This window comes from Nyctibius grandis, chromosome 17, assembly GCF_013368605.1.
Source record: "Nyctibius grandis isolate bNycGra1 chromosome 17, bNycGra1.pri, whole genome shotgun sequence".
Taxonomy (NCBI): Eukaryota; Metazoa; Chordata; class Aves; order Nyctibiiformes; family Nyctibiidae; genus Nyctibius; species Nyctibius grandis.
In genome coordinates this window covers 10,612,081-10,637,031 of record NC_090674.1, presented here as the reverse complement: position 1 = coordinate 10,637,031, position 24,951 = coordinate 10,612,081, and the positions used below count along the sequence as shown (strand labels likewise).

Here is a 24,951-nt window from a genome sequence, read left to right as displayed (position 1 = left end):
GCCTGTTGTCTCCTGCTGTCCTGTGCCATGGGTTCATCCTGAAGCAAGTTGAGAGAGGTCCTGCTCATCACCCTCTCCCCCTGTGTGTGGGAGGAAGATGTGTGTCCCATTTCTGTGAAGGGGTGCCTGACCGTCAGCTGCCCTTGTAGCAGCCTGGACCGGGTCCCTTCCACCATGCACTGCTTTGTTTCACTCTTTAAACTCATTAAAGTTTATGCTGCATTGTATCTTGAGTCTCCTCATGTTTCTTCCCTCTTGGGAATCCCAGCCAAGCTGTCCAGGGGGAAATGGGATGCCCCGGAGGGAGAAAGGGTGGGTGAGTAAGTGCCAATTGGATCTCCATTGTTCCTGGAGGAGCTGAGTACCCTCAAGGGCCATGGTCATTGGAAGAGACACGGGGCAGTGTAGGGGTGTGTGGTATTGTGTGAGTATGGAAAGGGTGGCCAGGAGCTCCCCAAAGGGTCATGTGAGCAAGAAGTGAGGTTGGATTGTGTCTTCCAGTTGATGAGGCCACCCATTGACCTGGTGGAAGACGTTTCTGTGCAGGCTAACATCCAAGTGGCCAAGGCTCTGATCACATGTTACCACCTGCAATATGTCCTTGCCCTTCCCTCCTCCAAGCACTTCTTCCAACCCCTGGAACTGGAGGGAGTCATAAAGAGTTGAAGGGACATGTGACAGACAGGGCAACTGTGTAAAGGGAGGTGTGAGCCCCCTGCTAGATTTTCGCACAATGTGGATGGGTTGAGCATGTGCGTGTAATATGGTAGGGGAGAGGAATGGAGACACAGGGATCATCGTCCCTCATCTGAAAGTGACGAGTAGTGCCAGTGACATGTCCTAGAAACTCTGTGAAGGGCTGGACGAGAGCAGGAAAAGCATCTTATCCCCCACTGGAGCAGTCTTGTGCTCTGAAGAATTAAGTGCTGTATAGTTCTGTGTATTTAACTCTGTTGTAAAATGAATTTTCTCTGGAGCAGATGTGCAGCAAATCCTCCAGAAACCCCACTCAGCTGCTGTGCAGGCTGTGCCTGGAGAGGTCCCAAGCAGTGATCCTTTTGTCCTTCCAACCACGCCTCAAGCTGTGGAGACTGAGGGACTGCTACCTCACCAGTTCTGTTTGTAGTCGCTCCATCCCATGTCCTTGTCCTCCACAGACAATGCTTTGATCCTGCTGCTGTGGCCATGCTACAGGTAGAGTAGGAGGCACCTCTTGTGTCGTGCTCCTCTGACTGTCCTTGCAAAGACTCGTGGACCCTGCTTGCTGCTGAGCAGGGTTGTGTGTTCTGTGGAAACCCTGCCAAGTATTTGGTCTTGCCTGTTGTACCAGCAGTGGGGATGACCAAAGCAAGTGTAGTGGCAAAGACAGTGGCAGGAAGAAGGACATGCACTGACTGACCACCACGTGCCTTGGTCACTGGAGTGCCTCCAACTTCACCAGAGCTTTCCAGGCAGGAGTGCTGGGAAGGGAATAGCCTTCATTCTTAAGCACTGGTACTCTGCTGCTTCAGGCGGGTAGGGGTGAAGGAGAGAAGGAAGATGGCAAAAGAGCCAGGCAAACTTCTGCCAAGAGCAAAGCTCAAACTCAGGACAACTCAAAGCTAAGAGCAGAGGGGCCCCGCCTAGAAAGGAGAGGCCTAATAGAGCGTGAGTGAGCACAACATGAGAGAACACAACTGATGGTGCTGACCCATGCATTTGGATGTCCAGGCTGAAGCCTCAGGGTTATGAGGTGACCTGCCCCATTCATTAGGAAGTTCTTCAAAGTGAGGCCCTGGAGGGCAAGGGAATGGCATCACCTGGTGAGTTTGGTCAACTTCTCTTTACCTTCATCTTCTTCCTTCACTTCTGTGTCATTTCCCCAGAAATATTTTTGGCCTCTAATACTGTCACTTGAAAGGAGCCTGTGTGGCTGCACGGGCACGTCAGGAACAGGGAAATGAAAAGGCAGCGTTGCAGGGAACATAAGCAGTGTCCCCATTTCTTTAATGGTGATGCTTTGCATGCAAGATGAGCTTGTTGGTAAACACATGACATGCTCAAAGGGTGCCCCTGGGCCTGGGGCGGTCTGGAGCAGTATAAAAGCCAGTCCCACAGCAGGCTCCCTCATCCACTTCTCTTGCCTTCTCCTCCTTGGTGAACAAGGTGAGCTGCAACTGCCTTTGCCTCACTCTTCTCTTTCTCTTGTTCCCCTCTTTGTCCTTTTACCTCGATTGAGTCTTTGCGTTGTTGTAGCTTTTGCTGAGAGCCTTGATCCTTGATCCTGCTCCCATAACCTCTGCAAAACTTGTTTCCCACTGGGCTTAGATGGGAGAAGGTTGGGGTCTCTTTGCAGGAAAACCTTGGAGATGGTGGATCCTAATCCTCTCTTCTTCCCTATGAAGCCTTTCCCTTCTCCCCAGCCTGTGCCTTCTCTCTCACCGAGCAGGCTGCCAGGCTGCACCTCACCTGCTGCCTGTGCTTTCCCTGCCTTCTCTCCCAGGTGCACCTCCGTCCCACAGCCATGTCCTGCTACGATCTGTGCCGTCCCTGTGGCCCAACCCCACTTGCCAACAGCTGCAACGAGCCCTGTGTCAGGCAGTGCCAGGACTCCCGCGTGGTGATCCAGCCCTCTCCTGTGGTGGTGACCCTGCCCGGACCCATCCTCAGCTCCTTCCCCCAGAACACCGCTGTGGGATCCACCACCTCTGCTGCTGTTGGCAGCATCCTGAGTGAGGAGGGAGTGCCCATCAACTCCGGAGGCTTTAACCTCTCTGGCTTTGGTGGCCGCTACTATGGCGGCAGAAGGTGCCTGCCCTGCTAAAGCCGCGCTGGACGTCCAGTGAGGGCATCGACCAGGAAGCCCAAAGCCAGGTGCCGGACTGAGAATGGAGCTGCTGGCCAGGGTTTCCAGATGGGTTGAGCACCCTTGTGCCCTCCTGCAAAGGAGGGAGGGAAGCAAGGTGCCAGCCTGTGCTATCTGGAAACATGGCCAGCTGATGTCTTCTGCTTCTCCTGCTTTCTTCTGCACATCGTGAGTGCCTGTTGTCTCCTGCTGTCCTGTGCCATGGGTTCATCCTGAAGCAAGTTGAGAGAGGTCCTGCTCATCACCCTCTCCCCCTGTGTGTGGGAGGAAGACGTGTGTCCCATTTCTGTGAAGGGGTGCCTGACTGTCAGCTGCCCTTGTAGCAGCCTGGACCGGGTCCCTTCCACCACGCACTGCTTTGTTTCACTCTTTAAACTCATTAAAGTTTATGCTGCATTGTATCTTGAGTCTCTTTGTGATCCTTCCCTCCTGAGAAGCCCAGCCAAGCTGTCCAGCGGGAAACGGGATGCTACACAGGGTAAAGGCATGGCTGAAGGGATGTGGTGGACTCATATCTTTTGGGATTTGGAGCAGAGGAATCGCACTGAAATGGTCACCTTGAGGGGACTTTCCTTTACATGTGACAGAGTCATCCAAAGTCACCCACATCCCTTTGTCCTGAACACCAGATTTGTTGTGTCTCTCAGCAACATCCTGTGATGGCTTCCATGGCTCCAAGGCTTGTGTGGTGTGTGGCAGGTGCCCAAGGAGTTGTTCCCCTTCACTTCTGTCCCCAGATCATCTCTCTGCACCCCCCAGGCCCCTTTCTGAAATACTCAGCAATGTTGGCAGAGCTGCACACTCACTGCTTGGGAGTTTACATGACCTGTGTGCCATGACACTGAAGTGAGGGCATTTAGCAAGTCCCTCTCCGTCCCTTGCATATCAGAGAAAGGAAAGAAGCCCTCCAGGATGCTGCCATTGTGCCTTCCTGCCCTGAACTGCAAGGCCACTGACATCAGGGTGAAGTAATCTTGCTTGTGCATGGAGATGGCATGTAGTTGGTATGGTAAACTCCACCGGGACATGGTGGTTGCTTCTGCCACAGGGGACAAACTGCCTATCCTTTCCTCCCACATTCTCTAGTCCTCCACAGGTGATGTTTTGCCCCGTGCCTCCCAGTTCTGCTTCAGGTAGAGTGAGGGTCACCTCCTGTGCTGCCCCATACCCTGTAGGAACCTCTACAGTGCCTTTCCCCTTAGCTAAAACTCCTCTTCCCTGAAAGACAGTTGCTGTCAGCAACCCCCTGTGCCCTGTGGTGAGGAAGGCCCTCAGGAAATGCAGACTCCATCAACGCTCATGAGCCAGGCTGAGCTGAGAGCAGAAGCAGAGTGGGGTGAAAAGATGGTAGCAGGGATTGAAGGCAGCATGTGCGGCACGTGATCAGAGAGGGCAGGGTGTGGCAGGGCATTGGAGCCTTTGGGCAGACCCTCGCCATAGGTGCTGACTGTGAGAGTATCAAGGTCTGGCAGGAGACTCTACCTGTGGATTTTCTGGGACAGGCATGTGATTGAAAGGGTCCTCAGAAGAAAAGACAGATTGTGCTCTTATTAAAAGATTGCAATCTTCCTTTCCTGAAGAAGCAAGTCCCTCTTCATTGTTGTCTTAGATGGAGCTGGTGTCCTGTGTCCCAGGTGCACAGGAGCTTTCGTCTCCTTCCACATCAGTGGCCTGAGTGCAGTAACAACAGGCCTAATGGCCCTGATCAGCCTCACCTGGGGTCTCTCACTCCTCCCTCTGCCCTTTGACCCAGGGCTCTACTTAAGCTCTGTCCTGAGCCCTTAGCTCTTTCTTCAGCTTGGGGGCAGGAGTGTAAGCCTCCTGTTCTCTGCAGATTTGCTTATGCCTGACGATGAGCCCCCTTGATCTGGACCCTAAGTTCCCCTCTGATTTCCCAGCCTCTCCTTGGATCTGTCTCGTCCTTGTGGCTGTGGTCAGCAATCACTAAGCTCTGGTAACCCAGGTTACCATCACTGGATCTGCTCCTGATGTGTGGACTGAGTGCCCTGCTTGATGTCAACCCTGCTTGATATCAGCCATGCTTCATCACCATGAACTTGATGGTTGAGCTGGATTCTGGGCTGCACCTGGCTACTGTCTCTACAGTTTGCTTGCTCAGGTACTGTGCAATGGGACCATTGCTAGTGGGGCTGCTGCCCTCCTGGCCTTGTAATCATGCTCAGCCTCTGGCTCCTATCCTGCAGGGAGCAACTGGCTCTCACTGAGCCCTGACAGCATTTCTGTCTGGATGGACTTTTAGTGTCATCACTAGGTTACACAGTGCACATTCTAAGCTCCTTTCATCATGTTAAATGAGGAATTTGGCCTGGGCCTCTGTGATTAGAGAGTTGCCTGTCTCTGGTGGAGTCCCAGCCTAATTGGGGAAGGAGTTTTGTCCACCCTTTGCCATGAGGACACAGCTGGGGCATCAGAGGGGTGCAGGTGGTGCCCCAAGCAGGGCTGTCACTCCTCTGGGGAACATTTAACCCCTGTCTTGCCCCAGAAAATGCAATGCAGAGCATTGGATCCCTCCCTTGGTGTGCATCCCTGGGGACATCCTGACATTTGCTGCTCTCCAGACTGCCCTTGCTGGCACTGCCAGCCCTCACTTGCTTCTGGGGAGAATTGTGTGTGGTATGGAAATCTTGCTGCGTGTTTGGAAGTGTATGCTGTCCTGTCAGGATGTTGAGCCAAAGCAGAAGCTGAGGTATGGACCATGGGGAGGAGGAAAGAAGATATATTTGGTCCCCAGCATGTGCCTTTGTTTTGGGGAAACATCCTGATTTAACAGGAGTGGTGAACCAATACTTGGTTGTGGCAGAGCAATGTGACATGTCTGTGCTGGTGACTGGGGACCTTGAGATGTTGCTTGTAGAGGTGAGAGGGAAAACAGCCAAGTTTATTTCTTTGGAGAGTAGTGCTTGATATCACAGAAGGGTTAAAGCCCAAGAGCAGAGCTGACATGCTTGGAAAAATTGTGCCTGAGACAGACTGAGGTGGTGGATAGGGAAGGCTGAGGATGTGGCTGGTGCTCACACAGGAACCTTGTTGGATGTCTGGCCTTTAATGATAGGTTTGGAAGGAAATGAGACCCCATATGTAGGACAAAATCTCAAAACAAGCCCCAGAAGGGTGAGAGGTTGGCATCACCTGGCGGGGCTGGTCATCTCCTTCCCTTTGCCTTCATCTTCTTCCTTCACTTCTGTGTCATTTCCCTGGAAACATTTTGGCCTCTAATAGTGTCACTTGAAAGGAGCCTGTGTGGCTGCACGGGCACGTCAGGAACAGGGAAATGAAAAGGCAGCGTTGCAGGGAACATAAGCAGTGTCCCCATTTCTTTAATTGTGATGTTTTGCATGCAAGATGAGCTCGTTAATAAACATATTACATGCTCAAAGGGTGCCCCTGGGCCTGGGGCGGTCTGGAGCAGTATAAAAGCCAGTCCCACAGCAGGCTCCCTCATCCACTTCTCTTGCCTTCTCCTCCTTGGTGAACAAGGTGAGCTGCAACGGCCTTTGCCTCACTCTTTCTCTTTTCCTCCTCTTCGACTTATGGCCTTGGTATAGGTTGCTTTTTTGTTGTTTTCCTGACACTCTGCTCCTTGACAGCACCATGGGAGGTGGCAGAAGGTCCTGTCTTTCTTTCTAGGAGGCCCATGGGAACCCCAGCTCTTTAATCTCTCTTCCTCCCATTCAGCCTGTCCCTGCTCCCCAGCCTGTGCCTTCTCTCTCACCGAGCAGGCTGCCAGGCTGCACCTCACCTGCTGCCTGTGCTTTCCCTGCCCTCTCTCCCAGGTGCACCTCCATCCCACAGCCATGTCCTGCTACGATCTGTGCCATCCCTGTGGCCCAACCCCACTTGCCAACAGCTGCAACGAGCCCTGTGTCAGGCAGTGCCAGGACTCCCGCGTGGTGATCCAGCCCTCTCCCGTGGTGGTGACCCTGCCTGGACCCATCCTCAGCTCCTTCCCCCAGAACACCGCTGTGGGCTCCACCACCTCTGCTGCTGTTGGCAGCATCCTGAGTGAGGAGGGAGTCCCCATCAACTCCGGAGGCTTTAACCTCTCTGGCTTTGGTGGCCGCTACTACGGCGGCAGAAGGTGCCTGCCCTGCTAAAGCCGCGCTGGACGTCCAGTGAGGGCATCGACCAGGAAGCCCAAAGCCAGGTGCTGGACTGAGAATGGAGCTGCTGGCCAGGGTTTCCAGATGGGTTGAGCACCCTTGTGCCCTCCTGCAAAGGAGGGAGAGAAGCAAGGTGCCAGCCTGTGCTATCTGGAAACATGGCCAGCTGATGTCTTCTACTTCTCCTGCTTTCTTCTCTGCATCATGAGTGTCTGTTGTCTCCTGCTGTCCTGTGCCATGGGTTCATCCTGAAGCAAGTTGAGAGAGGTCCTGCTCATCACCCTCTCCCCCTGTGTGTGGGAGGAAGACGTGTGTCCTGTTGCTGTTAAGGGGTGCCTGACTGTCAGCTGCCCTTGTAGCAGCCCGGGCTTGGTCCCTTCCACCACGCACTGCTTTGTTTCACTCTTTAAACTCATTAAAGTTTATGCTGCATTGTATCTTGAGTCTCCTCATGTTCCTTCCCTCCTGGGATGCTGAGCCAAGCTGTCCAGGGGGAAATGGGATGCCCTGGAGGGGAAAAGGGTGGGTGAGTAAGGGCCAGTGGTGGAGCTTCGATGTTCCTGGAGGAGCTGAGTACCTTCAAGGGCCATGGTCATTGGAAGAGACAAGGTGCGGTGGAGGGATGCGTGGTATTGTGTGAGTATGGAAAGGGTGGCCAGGAGCTCCCCAAAGGGTCATGTGAGGAAGAAGCGAGGTTGGATTATGGCTTCCAGTTGATGAGGCCATCAATTGACCTGGTGGAAGATGTTTCTGTGCAGGCTAACACCCACATGGCCAAGGCTCTGACCGCATGTTACCACCCGCAATGTGTCCCTGACCTTCCCTCCTCCAAGCACTTCTTCCAACCGCTCGAACTGGAGGGAGTCACAAAGGGGTTGAAGGGACATGTGGCCTTCAGAGCAACTGTGTAAAGGGAGGTGTGAGCCCCCTGCTAGATTTTCTCACAATGGTGTTGACCATGGGTGTGTGAAATAGCTAGGGGTGGGACATGGAGACACAGGGATCATCCTATGTGATCTGAAGGGAATGGGTAGCGTTGCTGACATGTCCTGGAAACTCTGCGAAGGGCTAGAAGGGAGCAGGAAAAGCATCTTATTTCCCACTGGAGCAGTCTTGTGCTCTGAAGATTTAAGTCTGGTGAAGTCCTTCTGTGTATGTCACTGTGTTGTGAAATGAAGTGGCTCTGGAGCAGACGTGCAGCAAATCCTCCAGAAACCCCACTCAGCTGCTGTGCAGGCTGTGCCTGGAGAGGTCCCAAGCAGTGATCCTTTTGTCCTTCCAACCATGCCTCAAGCTGTGGAGACAGAGGGACTGCTACCTCACCAGTTCTGTTTGTAGTCGCTCCATCCCATGTCCTTGTCCTCCACAGACAATGCTTTGATCCTGCTGCTGTGGCCATGCTACAGGTAGAGTAGGAGGCACCTCTTGTGTCGTGCTCCTCTGACTGTCCTTGCTCGTGGACCCTGCTTGCTGCTGAGCAGGGTTGTGTGTTCTGTGGAAACCCTGCCAAGTATTTGGTCTTGCCTGTTGTGCCTGGAGTGGGGACGACCAAAGCAGGTGTAGTGGCAAAGACAGTGGCAGGAAGAAGGACATGCACTGACTGGCCACCACGTGCCTTGGTCACTGGAGTGCCTCCAACTTCACCAGAGCTTTCCAGGCAGGAGTGCTGGGAAGGGAATAGCCTTCATTCTTAAGCACTGGTACTCTGCTGCTTCAGGCGGGTAGGGGTGAAGGAGAGAAGGAAGATGGCAAAAGAGCCAGGCAAACTTCTGCCAAGAGCAAAGCTCAATATCCGATCAAGTGACTCAAAGCTAAGAGCAGAGGGGCCCCGCCTAGAAAGGAGAGGCCTAATAGAGCGTGAGTGAGCACAGCATGAGAGAGCACAACTGATGGTGCTGACCTGTGCATGTGGATGTCCAGGCTGAAGCCTCAGGGTTATGAGGCGACCTGCCCCATTCATCAGGAAGTTCTTCAAAGTGAGGCCCTGGAGGGCAAGGGAATGGCATCACCTGGCGAGTTTGGTCAACTCCTTCTCTTTGCCTTCATCTTCTTCCTTCACTTCTGTGTCATTTCCCCGGAAATATTTTTGGCCTCTAATACTGTCACTTGAAAGGAGCCTGTGTGGCTGCAAGGGGAAAACATCAGGAACAGGGAAATGAAAAGGCAGTGTTGCAGGGAACATAAGCATTGTCCCCATTTCTTTAATTGTGATGCTTTGCAAGCAAGATGAGCTTGTTGGTAAACACATGACATGCTCAAAGGGTGCCCCTGGGCCTGGGGCGGTCTGGAGCAGTATAAAAGCCAGTCCCACAGCAGGCTCCCTCATCCACTTCTCTTGCCTTCTCCTCCTTGGTGAACAAGGTGAGCTGCAACAGCCTTTGCCTGTTTCTTCTCTTTCTCTTTTCCTCTTCTTTGTCTTTTTGCTCGATTGAGTCTGTTTCCTGATGTAAGTTTTGCTGAGAGCCTTTCTCCTTGATCGTGTTGCCAGCATCTCTGTTCTCATTGTTCTCTTCTGCGGGGAGTTTGGAGAAGGTCTTGTCTGTGCTTTCAGGGCCCCGTTCAGGTCCTGGGCTCTTTAATCTCTTTTCATCCCTTTCAGTCTGTCCCTGCTCCCCAGCCTGTGCCTTCTCTCTCACCGAGCAGGCTGCCAGGCTGCACCTCACCTGCTGCCTGTGCTTTCCCTGCCCTCTCTCCCAGGTGCACCTCCATCCCACAGCCATGTCCTGCTACGATCTGTGCCGTCCCTGTGGCCCAACCCCGCTTGCCAACAGCTGCAACGAGCCCTGTGTCAGGCAGTGCCAGGACTCCCGCGTGGTGATCCAGCCCTCTCCTGTGGTGGTGACCCTGCCCGGACCCATCCTCAGCTCCTTCCCCCAGAACACCGCTGTGGGATCCTCAGCATCCGCTGCTGTTGGCAGCATCCTGAGTGAGGAGGGAGTGCCCATCAACTCCGGAGGCTTTAACCTCTCTGGCTTTGGTGGCCGCTACGGCGGCAGAAGGTGCCTGCCCTGCTAAAGCCGCGCTGGACGTCCAGTGAGGGCATCGACCAGGAAGCCCAAAGCCAGGTGCTGGATTGAGTCCGGAGCTTCTGGCCAGGGTTTCCAGATGGGTTGAGCACTCTTCTGCCTTCCTGTAAAGGAGGGAGGGAAATAAGATGCTGTCTGGACTCATGGCCAACATATGTCTTATTCTTGAAATTCCTGCTTTTGATGACTTTCCTTGCATCTGTGATTTTGAATGTCACATTGACTTGGTATAGTGCTGTACTCTGAAATGATCAGCGGAGGGGTTTTATTCAGGAATTAAGAAAAACAGAATCTTGCTTGCTGTCTTTCCATTGGAATGGTTCAAATGGTTTCTTTCCCTTATATAAATATATATATATTTCTTTTGTATTGCAGAATACTACTTGACTTTTTATCATTAAACTGATGTTGCATCTGAATTTGAGTTTCGTTTTGGTTTTCTTCTTTTTTCATCCCCTTGGGTAGAAATGTGTCAGTATATGGAAAATCTATGTAGAGCACCTTCTCAGTGAAAAATGTGAATTGAATAGTCACCACAATCAATCTCAGAAAAATAGTTTCATTGTTGTTTACACTCTTGTGAAGCATTGAACAGATTTACATATACATTTCTCTTGCTAGTGTTTTTCCAAAATTTTTTCCATATCTGCATGTAAAAGTACAGTTATGATATTTCTTATCGGGAGCTTTCTGATCTTAGCACTTACTTGGCATCTTTGAAACTTCAAGAATTTGGAAGTGCATAATAAGTTTTTCAGAAGCAGTTTTTTGGGTCTCTTTTTTTTTTTGTTAGATTGAACACTACCAGATTCTGAAGCTTTAACCATGACAGGCTTTGAGTGATCTTGACTCAAGGCTTCAAAGGTGAAGCGAGTGTTCAAATCTCATCAGAGTAATAAGACACTTTAGATGATTGTATCATTAATGCATTTTTATGATTGGCTTTGATGTCCTCTCTTTCAAGCTTTAAAGAAATTCCAATAAATCTTATTCCTTAGCTAATCCACACAAGAACTCTCATAATATAGAAGAAAAATTAAAAGAGTGAAGAACTAGACAAATGGCCATAGGTACTTCCCTTCAGAACCGTTTGGTTTTAATCTTGTTACTCACCATCTAGGAGTTTTCTCAAGCACATTGTGTGCAACTAAGAGACATCAAAGAATAATAAAGATTACCCTTGTCTGTAGGTACATAAGCTTTGAGAAATTTATCCAAGTTTTTAACTGTATCAACTCCTTTGCTCACCCATTGGAGCTATGAGGGGTCTGGCAGGACATAGCACAGGAAAGCACTAAGAATGAGAGTTGTGTAGTTTCTGATGACTCTATACCTCGTGCAGTGTCTTGTCTTTTAGAACCCACTAAAATCTATTTGAAAATTAAAGTTTCAGTGCTGAGAGAGAAGTAGGGGAGGAACCAGAGGGAAGATACTTGGCATTCAGGTTTAGTGCTGAAACCAGCCCAAACGTCCACTTGGTGGGGGGAAAAGAGGTAGGTTTATTTTTTTTCAAATGTTTTACACTTACGTTCTAAGTTTTCTTTACTTAAGAATTACTTACTTGCAAAGTTACCAAATTAGGGGAAAAAATAGTTTAGAGATAAGATGTGATACATCCCCTTTTAGGCTGTGGCTTGAGGCAGCAAAAGCAAAGTATGAAGGAAGATAAATCAATAGGTACTAGACTGAGTGGAGTCTCTGCGTAAAAATTGGTTTCCATGAGTGTATTTTCTAAAGAAATAATTGAAGGGACAGAATGCATACAGAAGCATATGGTGCCCTGTTGACAGAACTGGTATGACTATAGTAATTAGTTATTCACTCAGATCTGCGAGGAATCGCTGATTGCACACTGATGTACATCAAAGAATGGCTTCGTTCTTGGTGGCAGGAAGGCGTCTTTCTATGATGCAAACGGACATGTAGCATAAAGGCTACAGAAACGAATTTCAGGACAACGAAATGTCTAGTTAAGTGGCCTGTGTCCAAGAACAGCATGTCCTGAAAGGTGTATTTGTGATGCTTGTTGTGAACGAAAAATCTTGGAGAATTACTCTCTGCCATAATCCCCTGAGTTTATGCTTGCTGATTTAAAATCAAAAAGAGAGCAGTGTCCTGGAACTAGTCATCTTCAGACAACATGGCATCATGGAGTGTTTGTGCAGGATGTTGAAGCCTTTATTAAACGTATCATTAGAGAGACAGTTCCTGAAGAATGTGAACATCAAATTGAAAGCCATGTCCCCTTTGTATGTTACGATTGGAGAAATGGGTACAATAACTATGCATATGGATGTTTATGAGAGTATTGAGGTCATCCTGTTTTGCATGAATTAGTTCCCACATGCATTTTTGCAGGAGGAATCTTTTCTTGATAATGAAATTGTTTTGCTTTGTTTTCCAGTCTAGGTTCACCCTGGCGTTGCATGAGAAGCATGCTCTACCCATTAAAAATTCTTTCATCTTCACAATTTATGGGCACTTTTAATTTCTGGTACTTTTATACTGACTCTATTAGTGTCAATATGAAATGACTCCAAGCCCAGTCTCATAAAGACTCTTTTTCTGCTCCTCAGCAATTCGTTACCTTGTGGGTGTCTCAGGAGCACAATCTAAGATCACATTCAAGACATTTAGTAAAGCTCTTTGTGAGCAATTCCCAGTCTGACCCACTTAAGAACAATTGCCAGTTAACTCACTCACCATCTTTAAAAAAATCTCTGAGGAGATCTCCAAGGAGAGCTTCAAGCCTCTTGGGTGAGTTCTTTGAGCCAATCAGACCAATCTGGAGTTGGCCCATGGGCAGAAGATAGTTCAGGAGTGTTTTGAAAATACTGCAGTGATCTCTGATGAGTTTGTTTTTAAAATCTGAAGTAGTATGTCAAATAGAAGCTCTTATATTAATAGAAGGATGCAGAACAGAAGTGTTGAAAACTTCTGTGGATATTGTTACGAGTTCTACAGAGAAATAATTCTCCAGGTTGCCAGTAAGCACCTGATGCTGCAGAAGAATTTCTATTTCAAAAATGTACGTTTGCCTGTTTATGGGTTGGTAGCATTGTTTAGGTCTGGAAAGGAAAGGAAATATTTAAGAGCACAAGTAAGTGGGTCGCTTTAGATGATGTTACTGAAATATGAAAAGCAGTTTAAAAGTTTGGAAAAGGTTGATTTTTTTCTTAAAGAATTGTTCAGGTTTGGTTTCCACAGAGTCTGTTAAAATACAAATGGCTTCACTTTGTGAAGGGCTTATAGATGGCAAAGAATGAGCTTGGTTCAGAGGTTTTAAAGACATCCCATTGGGTGGATGATGAGGGTGTTAAAACCTCATCATGTATCATGAACAGTTTGATAACTTAATTTTGTGAATATGTACACTGTTAATGAAAATTGTGAAGGACTCAGAAGCCCTTCTTCTTTAGGAACCTAAGACTAACTTTTATTTCCCAGATGTCTATGAATCCTCATGGACAATATTCAATAACTCTTCTCCAAGGAGAGGTTCAAATCCTGCACAGTTAAATTTTGAGAGGATAATACCTCAAAATATTTTAAAATTAATGTGTCCTCAAGATTGACTTGTGAAGTGCTATTCATATTTGAGATGGTACAGAATGGAGTTATAGATTTGCTTCCTAAAAGAACTGATAAATCAGGTTTAAATGTCCCCATGTGCTAGCAGCTGTGCCTCAAACTGTGTTACTGAAGTGTAACAGGGTGATACTATCCAAATTTGATACAATATAATGTAAGAGTATTTTTCTCTGAATTTCATGCAGGGCTCTGATTCTTTCTCATTGGATTCAGTGGGATTTCAGGTGTGCATATGCTTGTGCTTTTTTGCAGGACCTTCACAAAACACAGACGTTCAGTCTAGATTGTTGTTATGCTTGGCTGGAGTCAGAGCTTTGTCAACATTGGTAGAGACCAGAATTTATTAAGGGTTTACACTCATATTCTTAATAAAAGAACACCTTTGAATGATGAATTATGTGTTGTATAAATTCTTCTTAATATTTTTCCTTATGACTAAAGTGAAACATATACTGGAGCATAAATTTTGCTGTGATGGAAAGGTGGCATTGGAATAAATTGGGTCCATAATACCAGAAGATGAGAGAAACTTGTGTGATGGAATATGTGTGTCAGAAGATAAGGAAATGAAAACAAAGTAATAAAGAGTAAGGAAAAGACATTTAATCAGTTGGAAGCATTTTGTGTTCAGGACATACTCGTTGGTAAATTCATGCACAAAGGATGTCTGTAGTCCTCAGGCCATCCAAGATGCAGTATAAAAGCTAACTCAACTCAAGGTCCTTCCTACCACTTCTCTTACCCTTTTCCTCTTTTGTGAACAAGGTTAGTTCAAAACTACTTCTCTTTTTCTATTTGCCAAATTCTCGCCTTGATAACAATTTGATTACTCTTCTTTTTTCTCCACAGTATTCTGCTAGTTGCTGGATTGGTTCGGGGGAAGAATTTTTCTCTTTAAATGTTGGGTTTTTGCTGTTAGAATTGCAAGTAGTTCTGGAGTCCCTACTTGGCTGTATAAATCCTTGAATTGGTAATATAAATTTATTCAAATGTGGGCTTTCAGAGGTGCTGAGTGACTTAGCAAATCCCAATAATAATACTAATGATTAACAAACTGAATGGGTAGAATACCTGTGTAAGGAGATGGGAACTAGGTGATCTCTAAAGGCCCCTTCCAACTCAAACCATTCTATGATTACAGAGATCTATGTGCTCAGTCATCTTACAAGTAGCAACAGGTATTTTATGTCTTTAAGGGTCTTACCCATCATCTGTTATGCCTGAAATTTCAACTGCGTTGATATGAAAACAACAGGGTTCGTAAGGGATGTGGATGCATTTATCTTCAGAAATGTCATCCAGAAAAATCCTTTTATTTGCTGTTTATTGCGTGGGAGGCTTCTTCAGTGTTCACATTTTTGTTATGATGAATCTGTTACTGGGCACAGTGGGAAACAAGAGGGTAAAATGAATCAGATACTAAAAGAAACAGCTGGAGAGCGAGGAAACTAGGAAGGTTTAAAGCAGAGGTTTGTGGGTTTTAAAAATCAATTATGTCAAACCACAAGCTTTTAAGCTCTAAATACCACTTTCTAAATGAAGATAAAATGAAGCTGCATACTGAGATTAGAAGGAATAGTCATACCGAGTTCAGCAAAGATACTGGCTCTAATCACATATCCTCAACCTTCTTCTGCATGGACTTCGCTATGGTAAACATCATCAGAAAGTTCTGCTTGGTGTCTTATAGCTGTTTATTGGTGTGTTGGAACCAGACACAGGGAGTGTGCAGCGAAGCTCCTGGCTTTCTCATGGATAACACGTCTGTGGACAAGCTGTCTGGGAAAGGTTTCCAAAGACCTCAGCTTCAAGTATGCTTAACTATATTGAAATTTGTTCCTCTTCATAAGCAAAGTTGGAACCTGGAAAATAATTCTTTATTTCATTTTCCTGCTGTCTGTTGAACTCTATCCACTCTATCCCGTTTGTGGCTAGGTATTACTCATAATTGCTGCTTCTACAGTGCTCTGAATACCTGGAGCTGGATCTCTGTAGTGTCTTTCCAGACACACAGGCAATCAAAATACTAAAATTAAAGTAATGATATAGGTATGTGTCCTTTTGTTCTGCTGCCAGCTGTTCCACTGGATCACCAACAACTGAGAGAGGATTATTTCAGCCTCCATCTTCTTGTAGCATATTTAAGAATTTGGTTTCCTTCTCAACTCACTCCCTACTCAACTCCTAAAAGGATCCCTGGAAAGTTCCTGTTGTCCTGATTCCTGAGCTGAGTAAAAGTAAGTGCAATACGACTCCTACATTGGGTTCACTTCTGGTTCTGTATTTCAGACTTACCTCCACCCCACAGCCATGTCCTGCTACGAGCGGTGTCCTTCCACCTCCTGTGGCCCAACCCCACTTGCCAACAGCTGCAACGAGCCCTGCGTCAGGCAGTGCCAGGACTCGACAGTGGTGATCCAGCCCTCTCCCGTGGTGGTGACCCTGCCCGGCCCCATCCTCAGCTCCTTCCCCCAGAACACCACTGTGGGATCCTCAGCATCTGCAGCCATCGGGAGCATTCTCAGTGCCGAGGGAGTGCCCATCTCCTCCGGCAGCTCCTCGGGATTTGGGAGCTTTGGCTACCCAGGCCTGGGCAGCGGGTACAGCCGGCCCTACCGTCGCTACAACAGCTACCGCAGCAGCTTCTCTGGGCCGTGCTAAAGCGAGCAGGAAGGATCGACCCGGAATGCTGAAGCACGACCCGACGCAGGACTGAGCTCAAGGCCATGATTTTCAGAAGCGATGTTAGATCCCCACAACCTGAAGTTAACAGAGCTGTGGGAGTTAGTCATTCCTTAAAATGAGGCCCCTACTCTGGTTATACTACTTTATATTTCTAATCAAGTATGTAGTTCTGCTGCACATCACTGTATTTGATACTTCCTGGTGTAAAACTTATAATTTAGACAGTAGATGGGACTTGATTGTCAAGGTGCAACGCTACACTGAAAGAAGAGCTCTGTCTGCGGAATACATCACCATGAGATGTGTCATTCTTCCCATATTGAAAGCTGTTTCTTTGCAGTACTTTAATCCACTCGTTGGTAGTATTAAAGTTATGCTTCTCTCTCCAGTCCTCTGTTATTTTTTCCTTCCCCTTCTACCTTCTTTTAAAACTTGTTCTGGGTGAAATTCATCACTGCATAAATCATCACTACCAGGCAGAGATGATATGAGTACTACTAGGCCCACTAATAAGAGGAGAAGAACATATAATTAGAGCTCAAGACCAAGAAAATATTTAATTTTACAGCTGAAATGCATATTGATTCCACACTGACTCATCATAATACTTGGCTTTCTACATCTTTGCCAAGAAATTATTCTCAAGGCTGGAAGCGTTTTATAGTCTAATAGAATAGCAGGGTATTTAATCTAGAATATAATATTTGTTTTAAGGAATCCTGTTGTAATTCACACTCTCAATAACTCTGACCTGGAGCTGCAGGGTGCAAAGAAAGATTTACATTCTTTTACCATCAAATCACTGCTTGAATGCTTGGATTTGTGAAGTAAAACATGAATGGCAGCAGAAATCTCAAAGGAGGTATGCAGCTTTTTGTGACAGAGAGCAAAACAGTTTCATCTATTTACTTGCTGTTTACTGCACAAGTACGTGTATTTTAGGGCTCCTTGTAAAAGCCTGGCTGTCTTTACTGTCCTGGCTGCAGCCCTACAGAATTCCAACAAAAAGCTCCTCTCAAGGAATGAAGCTGACATAAAATAAATATAGGACACTTGCAGGCACTAGAAATTTTAGAAATCTTCTCAGGTAAGTTGTTTTTGCTAAAAGTAAGGACTTGAGTTTTAAACCAGATTTGCAACAACCACTGAAGCTACTAAAACAATAGATTTTGGGGCAAAATTGAAGAGATTCTCATGTCGTGAAGGTTTGAGGCATTCAGATAATTCCAGTTATATAAATCCTGTTGCAGCTGGTTAAATTGTCCCCAATAGTTAAGTTGTTCCCAGTAGTTAAATTGCTTCTGGTTTATGTACCAGTCTACTCTCATCCTGGCATCAGATGAAAAGCCTTTCTCAAAGCCTCTTTCATCCCAAAGACCTGTGGATCATCCGAATGCCTTGTGCTATTACACTCAAGCCTCTGAAGTCAACATAAGGACGATACAAATTTCAATTCATGTCAGTAATTTGTCAGCTCTTTGGCAATTTGCTGATTCACCAGCCTGTCATGGGAGCACTCGGTTGTTACACAAAGGGCTTTAATTGAGTGTGTGCAATGTGAAACTCCATTACTGATCCCTGAGTGAGAGATGTTTTGTCCTAGCTCACCAGCCTTAACAAACCCAAAAAGCAAGATCCAAAGGCTCACAACCTTTTGGGTGAACTCTAGGTGCTAATTAGACTAAACTGGCAGAATATCAATGAAAACATTTCCAGGCTGTTAATGAGTCTGTTTCTAAAATATTATATACCCTCCAAGAAAAACTGTTTATGTCCCTAGAGGGAAGAATGAGGAAAAGTTAGCATTCCTTGGCTATCTCATTTTACAGATGAAAGGGAAATGAATTCTCCAGGCGAGTAATAGCCTTCACCTCCTATAAGGAAATAATTTAAAAAAATATATAAAAAGACTACAGGTAGTACATTGGATAGTAGAGATCTTGAGGAATGGAAACAAAAAGACTCTTTCCTTCTTTTATAGAAAAGGAGAGGAGAATTTTGTGGAGGATCATTAAATTATGTAGAGTTATAGGATTTTACAGATGAAGATTTGGCTTTATTTTTTAAGTCAATTATGAAAATTTTTAATAAAATAATTAAAGTTTCTGAAGGTGTTTACCTTGAATTAGTTTGTGAAGTCCTTTGAGTGATCTTGTCTCACACAGTTTGAAATTAGGTTATTAGCCAGGTGATGCTGAGATCTCGTCACGTACCCTGAACATCAGGTAGCATGAAACTTTGCATATTTGAGCCATTAGTAAAAAGCTGTTCTGAACTTTGAAGTCCTTTGTTCTTCTGAAGACCAAGACCAACCTATGTATAAAGACACTCTTCATTTAGAGTTAATTCGTATCTCTTGCTGAGGGTCGGTGATGCTAAGAGGAGAGACTTGATTCCTGCTTTTTGCATATTTTCTATCTGTGCAAGTATTTCCAGCAGGTTGGAGTAGAGCCAGGACAGGCCACTGCAGGCTGCAGAGGTGAAACAACCCATGGAATGATAAATGTCGTGGAAAACTGCTGGGTGTAACTTCTGTTGACGCCGTAGTTTGGCTCAGACGCAGCGCTGCCTCTAAGAACCAATACTTGAAAGCAATCTTTAACAAGCATGTTCATATTCAGTTTGATGTGAAAATTGCTGCGCATCCTGGTGACTTACTGGGATTTCAGGTAGGAATAATGGTGATTCCTCAGATGAGAGACTGGACAGAAATCGTATCGAGGATTAGAGGCAGTTAAATGTCGCAAAGTAATAAGATCAAGTGATCAAGCTCTTTCATTAAGTGTGATAGTTTGGCTTCGGCATGGAAAATGAAGTTGAAATTTATGATTGGGTAAAGAAATGCAGTCTTATATGTGTTTGTATGAGCTGTATTCACACAAACTGGGAAAACTGTGGCTTAGCCCGAGCAGTTTTAGAATGTGTTTTATTGTCTCTGGTCAGCAATTCTCACAGGTCTTAATTTTCTTTAACCTTTGCAGTACTCATGGAAATCTGGTGCTCTTCTCAGCTGTATGTTTGTGTGGGACTGAAATAGTGCAGAAGTGCAAAATTTGGGAATACCTATTAAACGTCTTCTTGTGGTAACGCTGAGTCCTTGAAATGGAAATGCTTGTGAATTGAGCCCCCACCTCAGAGCTAAATGATCGGTCACCTAAAGGAGTGAAGTCTTGAATAAGGACTATGCATCACATACACTCCCCTTAAGCAGTGTCTTGATGACTAAAATGAAACACGAAATGTACATTGGCCTAAGGAGGCAACATAATTACTGCTGTAATTCAAACGAGTCGCCACACTTTTCCAAGCAATTAAGTGGGTGCACATTGGTGAAGATGAAAGCTTTGTCTATACTGGAATGCGAATGTAATAAAGGGAGGGGGGAAAATAGAGCAATAAGAAAAGAGGTTTTGAAAGGAACAAAAAAATAGTGTTGATCAGTTTGGTGGATTTTGCATGCAAAAGTACGGATCATTAAATATTTTCATGCATAATATATGTCTCTGGTCTGCAGGCAGTCTGGAACATGGTATAAAAGCCTATACAACAAGGACTCTTCCATGCACTTCTCTTGCCTTATTCGCCCAGGTGAACAGGTAAGTCTGAATCTGCCCAGTGTCTTTTTAAATGCTAAATTCTTACTTTGATGACTGACTTTTTTTTCTTTTTGTTATTCTTAGTTCTTCATAAATATTGCTAGATTTTTTTTCCTTTTGGAATGGAAAATTAGAAAGGTTTACTTCTCTCAAAAAGAAAAGCTTTATTTACTTGTGAAGGAGGGTGTAATGAGACAGGACTTAGAGGATACTGGCAATATTGTCTCTCAAAACAAGCAGCTTCATGCTCCATTTTAGAGACCAACACTAAGGGGGTAGCTAGCCAATGAACCTGGTTGGAAATGTGGTCTCATCTTAAGAAACTGAGACTAGGGAAATAAAAAAAATAATAATATTGTGCTGAGTTCCAGGATCTATTCCCAAGTCCTGTTTTCCAGAGGCAGAAGAGCAGGGATCCCAGCAGACTCAAATATATTGAGTTCAAATCAAGGCAGAAACCTTTGATAGGAAAATAATCCTTCTTCACACTCCACGTTTGCCTCTTGTGGTCACAGGACGTTTGGGAGCAAAGGATGCTTCTCAAACACGTTTCTGTAGTTCTGCAAATGCTGCTGCCTGGGCTATTAGTGACTGAGTTCTAGCATTAGGGCACTAAAGCCAGTTACGTGTCAATGTTCAGCTCAGGCAAGCGTCACCATGACTGGCACCCCCGTGCAGAGGCCAGCCGCAGAGCAGAGACATCCTCCAGCAGCCCTATAAAAAAAAGAGAGAAACCTCTCTGCTATTTTCAAACTTCCTACTGGGGATTTTGGTCTAATAAACCTCTCTGACCCCCTTCTCTAGGTTCTTTCACATATGTTATCCTCTTACCTGACTTTTATAAACTTAATACAGCTTTTATATTTCATTTAATTTCTTTCCTGTATTTCAGACTTCCCTCTATCCTACAGCCATGTCTTCTTACGACCTGTGTCCGCCCACCTCCTGCGGCCCAACCCCGCTGGCCAACAGCTGCAACGAGCCCTGCGTCAGGCAGTGCCAGGACTCCACGTATGTGATCCAGCCCTCTCCCGTGGTGGTGACCCTGCCTGGCCCCATCCTCAGCTCCTTCCCCCAGAACACCGCTGTGGGCTCCACCAGCTCTGCAGCCGTGGGCAGCACCCTCAGCTCCGAGGGAGTGCCCATCAACTCCGGCAGCTCCTCGGGATTTGGGAGCTTTGGTTATTCCGGCCTGGGCAGTGGGTACAGCCGGCCCTACCGTCGCTACAACACCTACCGCAGCGGCTTCTGTGGGCCGTGCTAAAGCGTGAGGAGCGAGCAGGAAGGAACGACCCGGAACGCTGAAGCACGACCCGACGCAGGACTGAGCTCATGGCCATGGTTTTCAGAAGCAATGTTAGACACCCACAGCTCCACCTGAAGTTAATGCAGCTCTGAGAGCTCGGCATCCCCTAAAATCAGGCCTTTGCTTGTCTTATTCTTTGAACACTTCATACTTTCGATGAAACATATTTCTACTGCTGTAGGTGGGACTTTATTGTCTCAGTTCACAGCAGCACTGACAAAAGCAGCCTGGGATGACAAGACATATTAGCTGTTGTCTTATTGAATCCTAGAAAAATATACTTATACTTTGTACTTTTTTATTCTGCTTTTTACTCTCATTAAAGTTTTGCTGCATCACAATCCAAGTCTCCTGGTGTTTGAAAAACTTTCAGCAGCTCGCTTTTTGTAAACTATCTTACCGTTCCTCTGTTTTATTAATTGAAAACTACTTCTTCATGTTGAGTAGCAAGAAGGATTTGGCTGGTGACCCCTGTGCTGAGAAATCATTGCACAGCCACGAAGCTTTGGGAAAGTTGTTTATACAAGACAGATACTTTGTAACAAAGCAGAGGCTTTTTTTCTGTAAATAAACTAGATACATTGTAGCAAAGCAGGCGCTTAGATACACATTAGATACTTTATCTACAAGTACTATAGATTTGCTACATTTCCTTCCCCAGCTCTGGCTTTAATCACAGCGCGGGGTAAAACCGTGCACTTAAACTGCTCGTTATCACATTGCTCTTCTTCATCAGAAAGAATTTCTGGTGGCCACGGGCTGAGCAAAGTGGGACTCCAAAGAGAAAAGACCTCAGGGAGTTTGGGGGGATGCTCTGCGAGAAGACCTGCTCCCCCTGCAAACTGCGTTGAGTATCTTTTGTAATTAATGCCAACCTATCTAAGGCTACTTAAATGTAGATTTGTAACTCATGTTGTAAACCCAGCTCCTGGTGCCTTGGCGTGGATCTTCACGGCTGAAACAGTTGGGTTTGGCAGAGGTACTCGTGTACGCTCACTGGTTGCAGGTGTCTGTGGGGTTAAACCGCAGGCTGAATTTTCACCCCACGCAAAAGTCTGTAATTTCAAAGTTTGCGTGTGAAAATCCTTCTCTTCTTACTGGGATGGAAAGGCTTTAAGTGGATGTGTGTTAGTTCCGGGTCTCCAGCTCTAAACAAGCAGGCTCTGATCTTTTCCTTCCTAAATGACTAATGGAATAAATGTAAAATCAGGGACCTGGCATGTAACTGCAGCAGAATGCAGGTGAGTGACTCCTCATGTAACCCTTGGCAGAAAGAAACGATGTCTTGTGAAAAGGGTTTATACCAACGACTATAACAATTCCTTGCTCTAAGGTGGTGGGTTACAAGTACAAATTCATCAGTCTTGGTGGCACCAAGACATCATCCTGTGAGGAAGGCAGATCTGACACCTGGCTAGAGAAATACTAATTGCACTCTTACAATTTGAAATCAAAATAAAATCTGCATTTGAAAAATTATTCAAACATATTTGAAAAATAACTAAAGCCCACCCATTCTGGGTGTGGTGTTTTGCAGAGGTTCTGCTGAGTAAAAAATTTCTTCCCTCCAGAGTAAATTAATTGTTGTTGTTGGTTTTTTCTTCTACTGTTCCCCATTGAATTCCAGCATAACGACCACACTACACCTGGCTCTTTGCAGAAATACTCCACAGATATGTATGCTGTAGTTACATTTATTTTTTGACAAAAAAGGGAAATTGTAACTTAAATTGCTTAAGCTTATTAGACCACAACAAGATGCAAAACCAAACCTCAAACTTTAGTCATTTTAAAGCTCTTCATAACAGTATTTGAATAACATCAATGATGAAAATAGCTATGTTAAGGTATGAACTTTGAGGACTACGTATCTACTTATATTTGAAAACCTTTGCCTTCAGGGGAGCTATTTGAGCAGCAGAAGCTGAAATTGTGAAGCTCAAGTTGCAGGCTCTGCCTACACTAAAAGGCAACTCAGACTGCACATACAGCCCGTACTGTTCAGCTGCCTGGACCAAACAATGAATTACAGCAAATAATGAGCTGGGGGTTGCTATGGAAACAGCAATGCCAGGCAGAGGCGTCCACCCTGATGGAACTGAACAACCTTAAGCTATAGGTACATCTTCTGTTTGAAGCAATAAGCCAGAAATTACTAATTCCATGAGGTCATTAGCAGAGTTTACTCTCAGTGGCCTGGAACAAGGTGCCCTAGATTATTGTGTGAACTTCAGGTGGCTGTGTAGGATACGCAGGCTGTTGCTAAAGCTGTTGATGAGTGTCCATATTAACACAATTAGCTAAGAATGAGGTCTGAGAGAAAATCAAGACCTATCAGAGCTGTTGTGAACAGTGGGAGAAGGGAATAGCACAGGAGGGCTCTGAGTTGCAAGGATTTTTATGCATTTGTTTGAGTGCTCAAAGCCTCTGAGGCATCCATTTCTTTATAATGAGCTAATTAATTACAATTCAGAATCTATTGAAGATGCTATTCTTCTTGCATGGGAAACTTCCATTTTCTGTGTGTGTGTTTCTCCAAGAACAGATTTTGGGGTCACTTTTGTGTCTGGAGCCATTGCGTGGGGATTACTGTGAGTAAGTTTTCAGTTCCATTTTGATTAAGAATGTTTTTTTCAGACATTTAGTCACTCACAAGTATCTCAGGAGGATGTTCTCACATTGTGTAAGAAGTTTTAATTATAATCTGAATATATAGGTCTGTCTTTGATTATACAAAAAAAGCTGTGAACTTCTGATTCACTCACTTTAATTCATCTCAAAGATCAGGCCATTAAGTCATTCTGACTGTACAATAAAGTGGCTGGAGTTAGAACAATAATTATTGTAATTATTTTCAAGGAAGGCTGCAGACATCTCTAAAAATGCTGCTAGATCCTTTTTTTTTTTTAAACTTATAGTCTGATTTTAAAAGTACTTTATGTTTTCCAAGCAGAGCTTGGGTGAAGGAAAAATTTTTAAAAAATGATGAAAATAATCTATGGATACTGTTATGCAAATTAGTTCCTCAAATAGCTGCTAGATACCAGCTGCTATAGAGGGAATTATTTTTGAAAAAGCCTGCTAATCCCTTAGAATATGGAGAAGTACTGAGGAATGGACAGGGTTGGTGAAGCTAAGAAAGGCTAGGGTAATTTATTTGAGAATCCCCTTGAAATATGAGGTGGCTTAAACAAAACCTTGAGCTATTTTTTAATTAAAAATAAAATAGCTGTAATTCCTGCAGCCAGGATCAATGACATAAATTTTAGAACCCAATGACTGACCGGCACTCCCAAATCCTAATAATATATTATTACAGAAGTGATATGAGAATTAAAATATGGGTCACCTATCTTAAATTTGCACATAATATGATACTTTGCATGCCTAGCACTTTAATAAAAGCTTCTGATAAACTTTGAAGTTCTCAGGAACCTATGACCAAGTCAAACAAGTTTCTGTTCCCAGGGGATCTTCACAAAGACACTCCTAATTTAGAGATTTACATGTCTCAGTAGTTAAAGTGCTAGGAGAGCAAAAAGCTCAGTACTGATCTCTGTGTCTGGGACTGCTTATGGGTTTTACCCCTTTACTATTAATCCTGCAAGCCCCCCTATAGAAGGGGCTCAAATTCATTGCGTAATCCAAAGATTTCTGCAAAGTGACTGAAAAATTGGCTGCAAGTGAAGACATTATTGACACTTTATACACTTTTGACACTTTTCTATCAGGGTAGCATTGGCTAGAACACCTCTGTACCAGGCACTGCAGGGACAGCTGG

The 24,951-nt window shown here is 45.4% G+C and overlaps 2 protein-coding genes and 3 pseudogenes across 2 annotated transcripts; all 5 read left to right on the top strand.

The window, feature by feature from the left end:
- Positions 1-2,035: 2,035 nt before the first annotated feature.
- On the top strand, positions 2,036-2,803 carry LOC137671283 (feather beta keratin-like; annotated as a pseudogene).
- A 3,430-nt stretch (positions 2,804-6,233) lies between these two features.
- LOC137671282 (feather beta keratin-like) lies at positions 6,234-6,960 on the top strand (annotated as a pseudogene).
- Positions 6,961-9,217: 2,257 nt separating this feature from the next.
- On the top strand, positions 9,218-9,981 carry LOC137671253 (feather beta keratin-like; annotated as a pseudogene).
- A 5,912-nt stretch (positions 9,982-15,893) lies between these two features.
- Positions 15,894-16,244, top strand: LOC137671582 (feather keratin 4-like). Its single transcript, XM_068415182.1, has one exon. The coding sequence runs from the start codon at positions 15,894-15,896 to the stop codon at positions 16,242-16,244; it is 351 nt and encodes a 116-aa protein (XP_068271283.1).
- A 4,533-nt stretch (positions 16,245-20,777) lies between these two features.
- Positions 20,778-21,128, top strand: LOC137671591 (feather keratin 4-like). The gene has a single exon (XM_068415191.1). The coding sequence runs from the start codon at positions 20,778-20,780 to the stop codon at positions 21,126-21,128; it is 351 nt and encodes a 116-aa protein (XP_068271292.1).
- Positions 21,129-24,951: the final 3,823 nt, after the last annotated feature.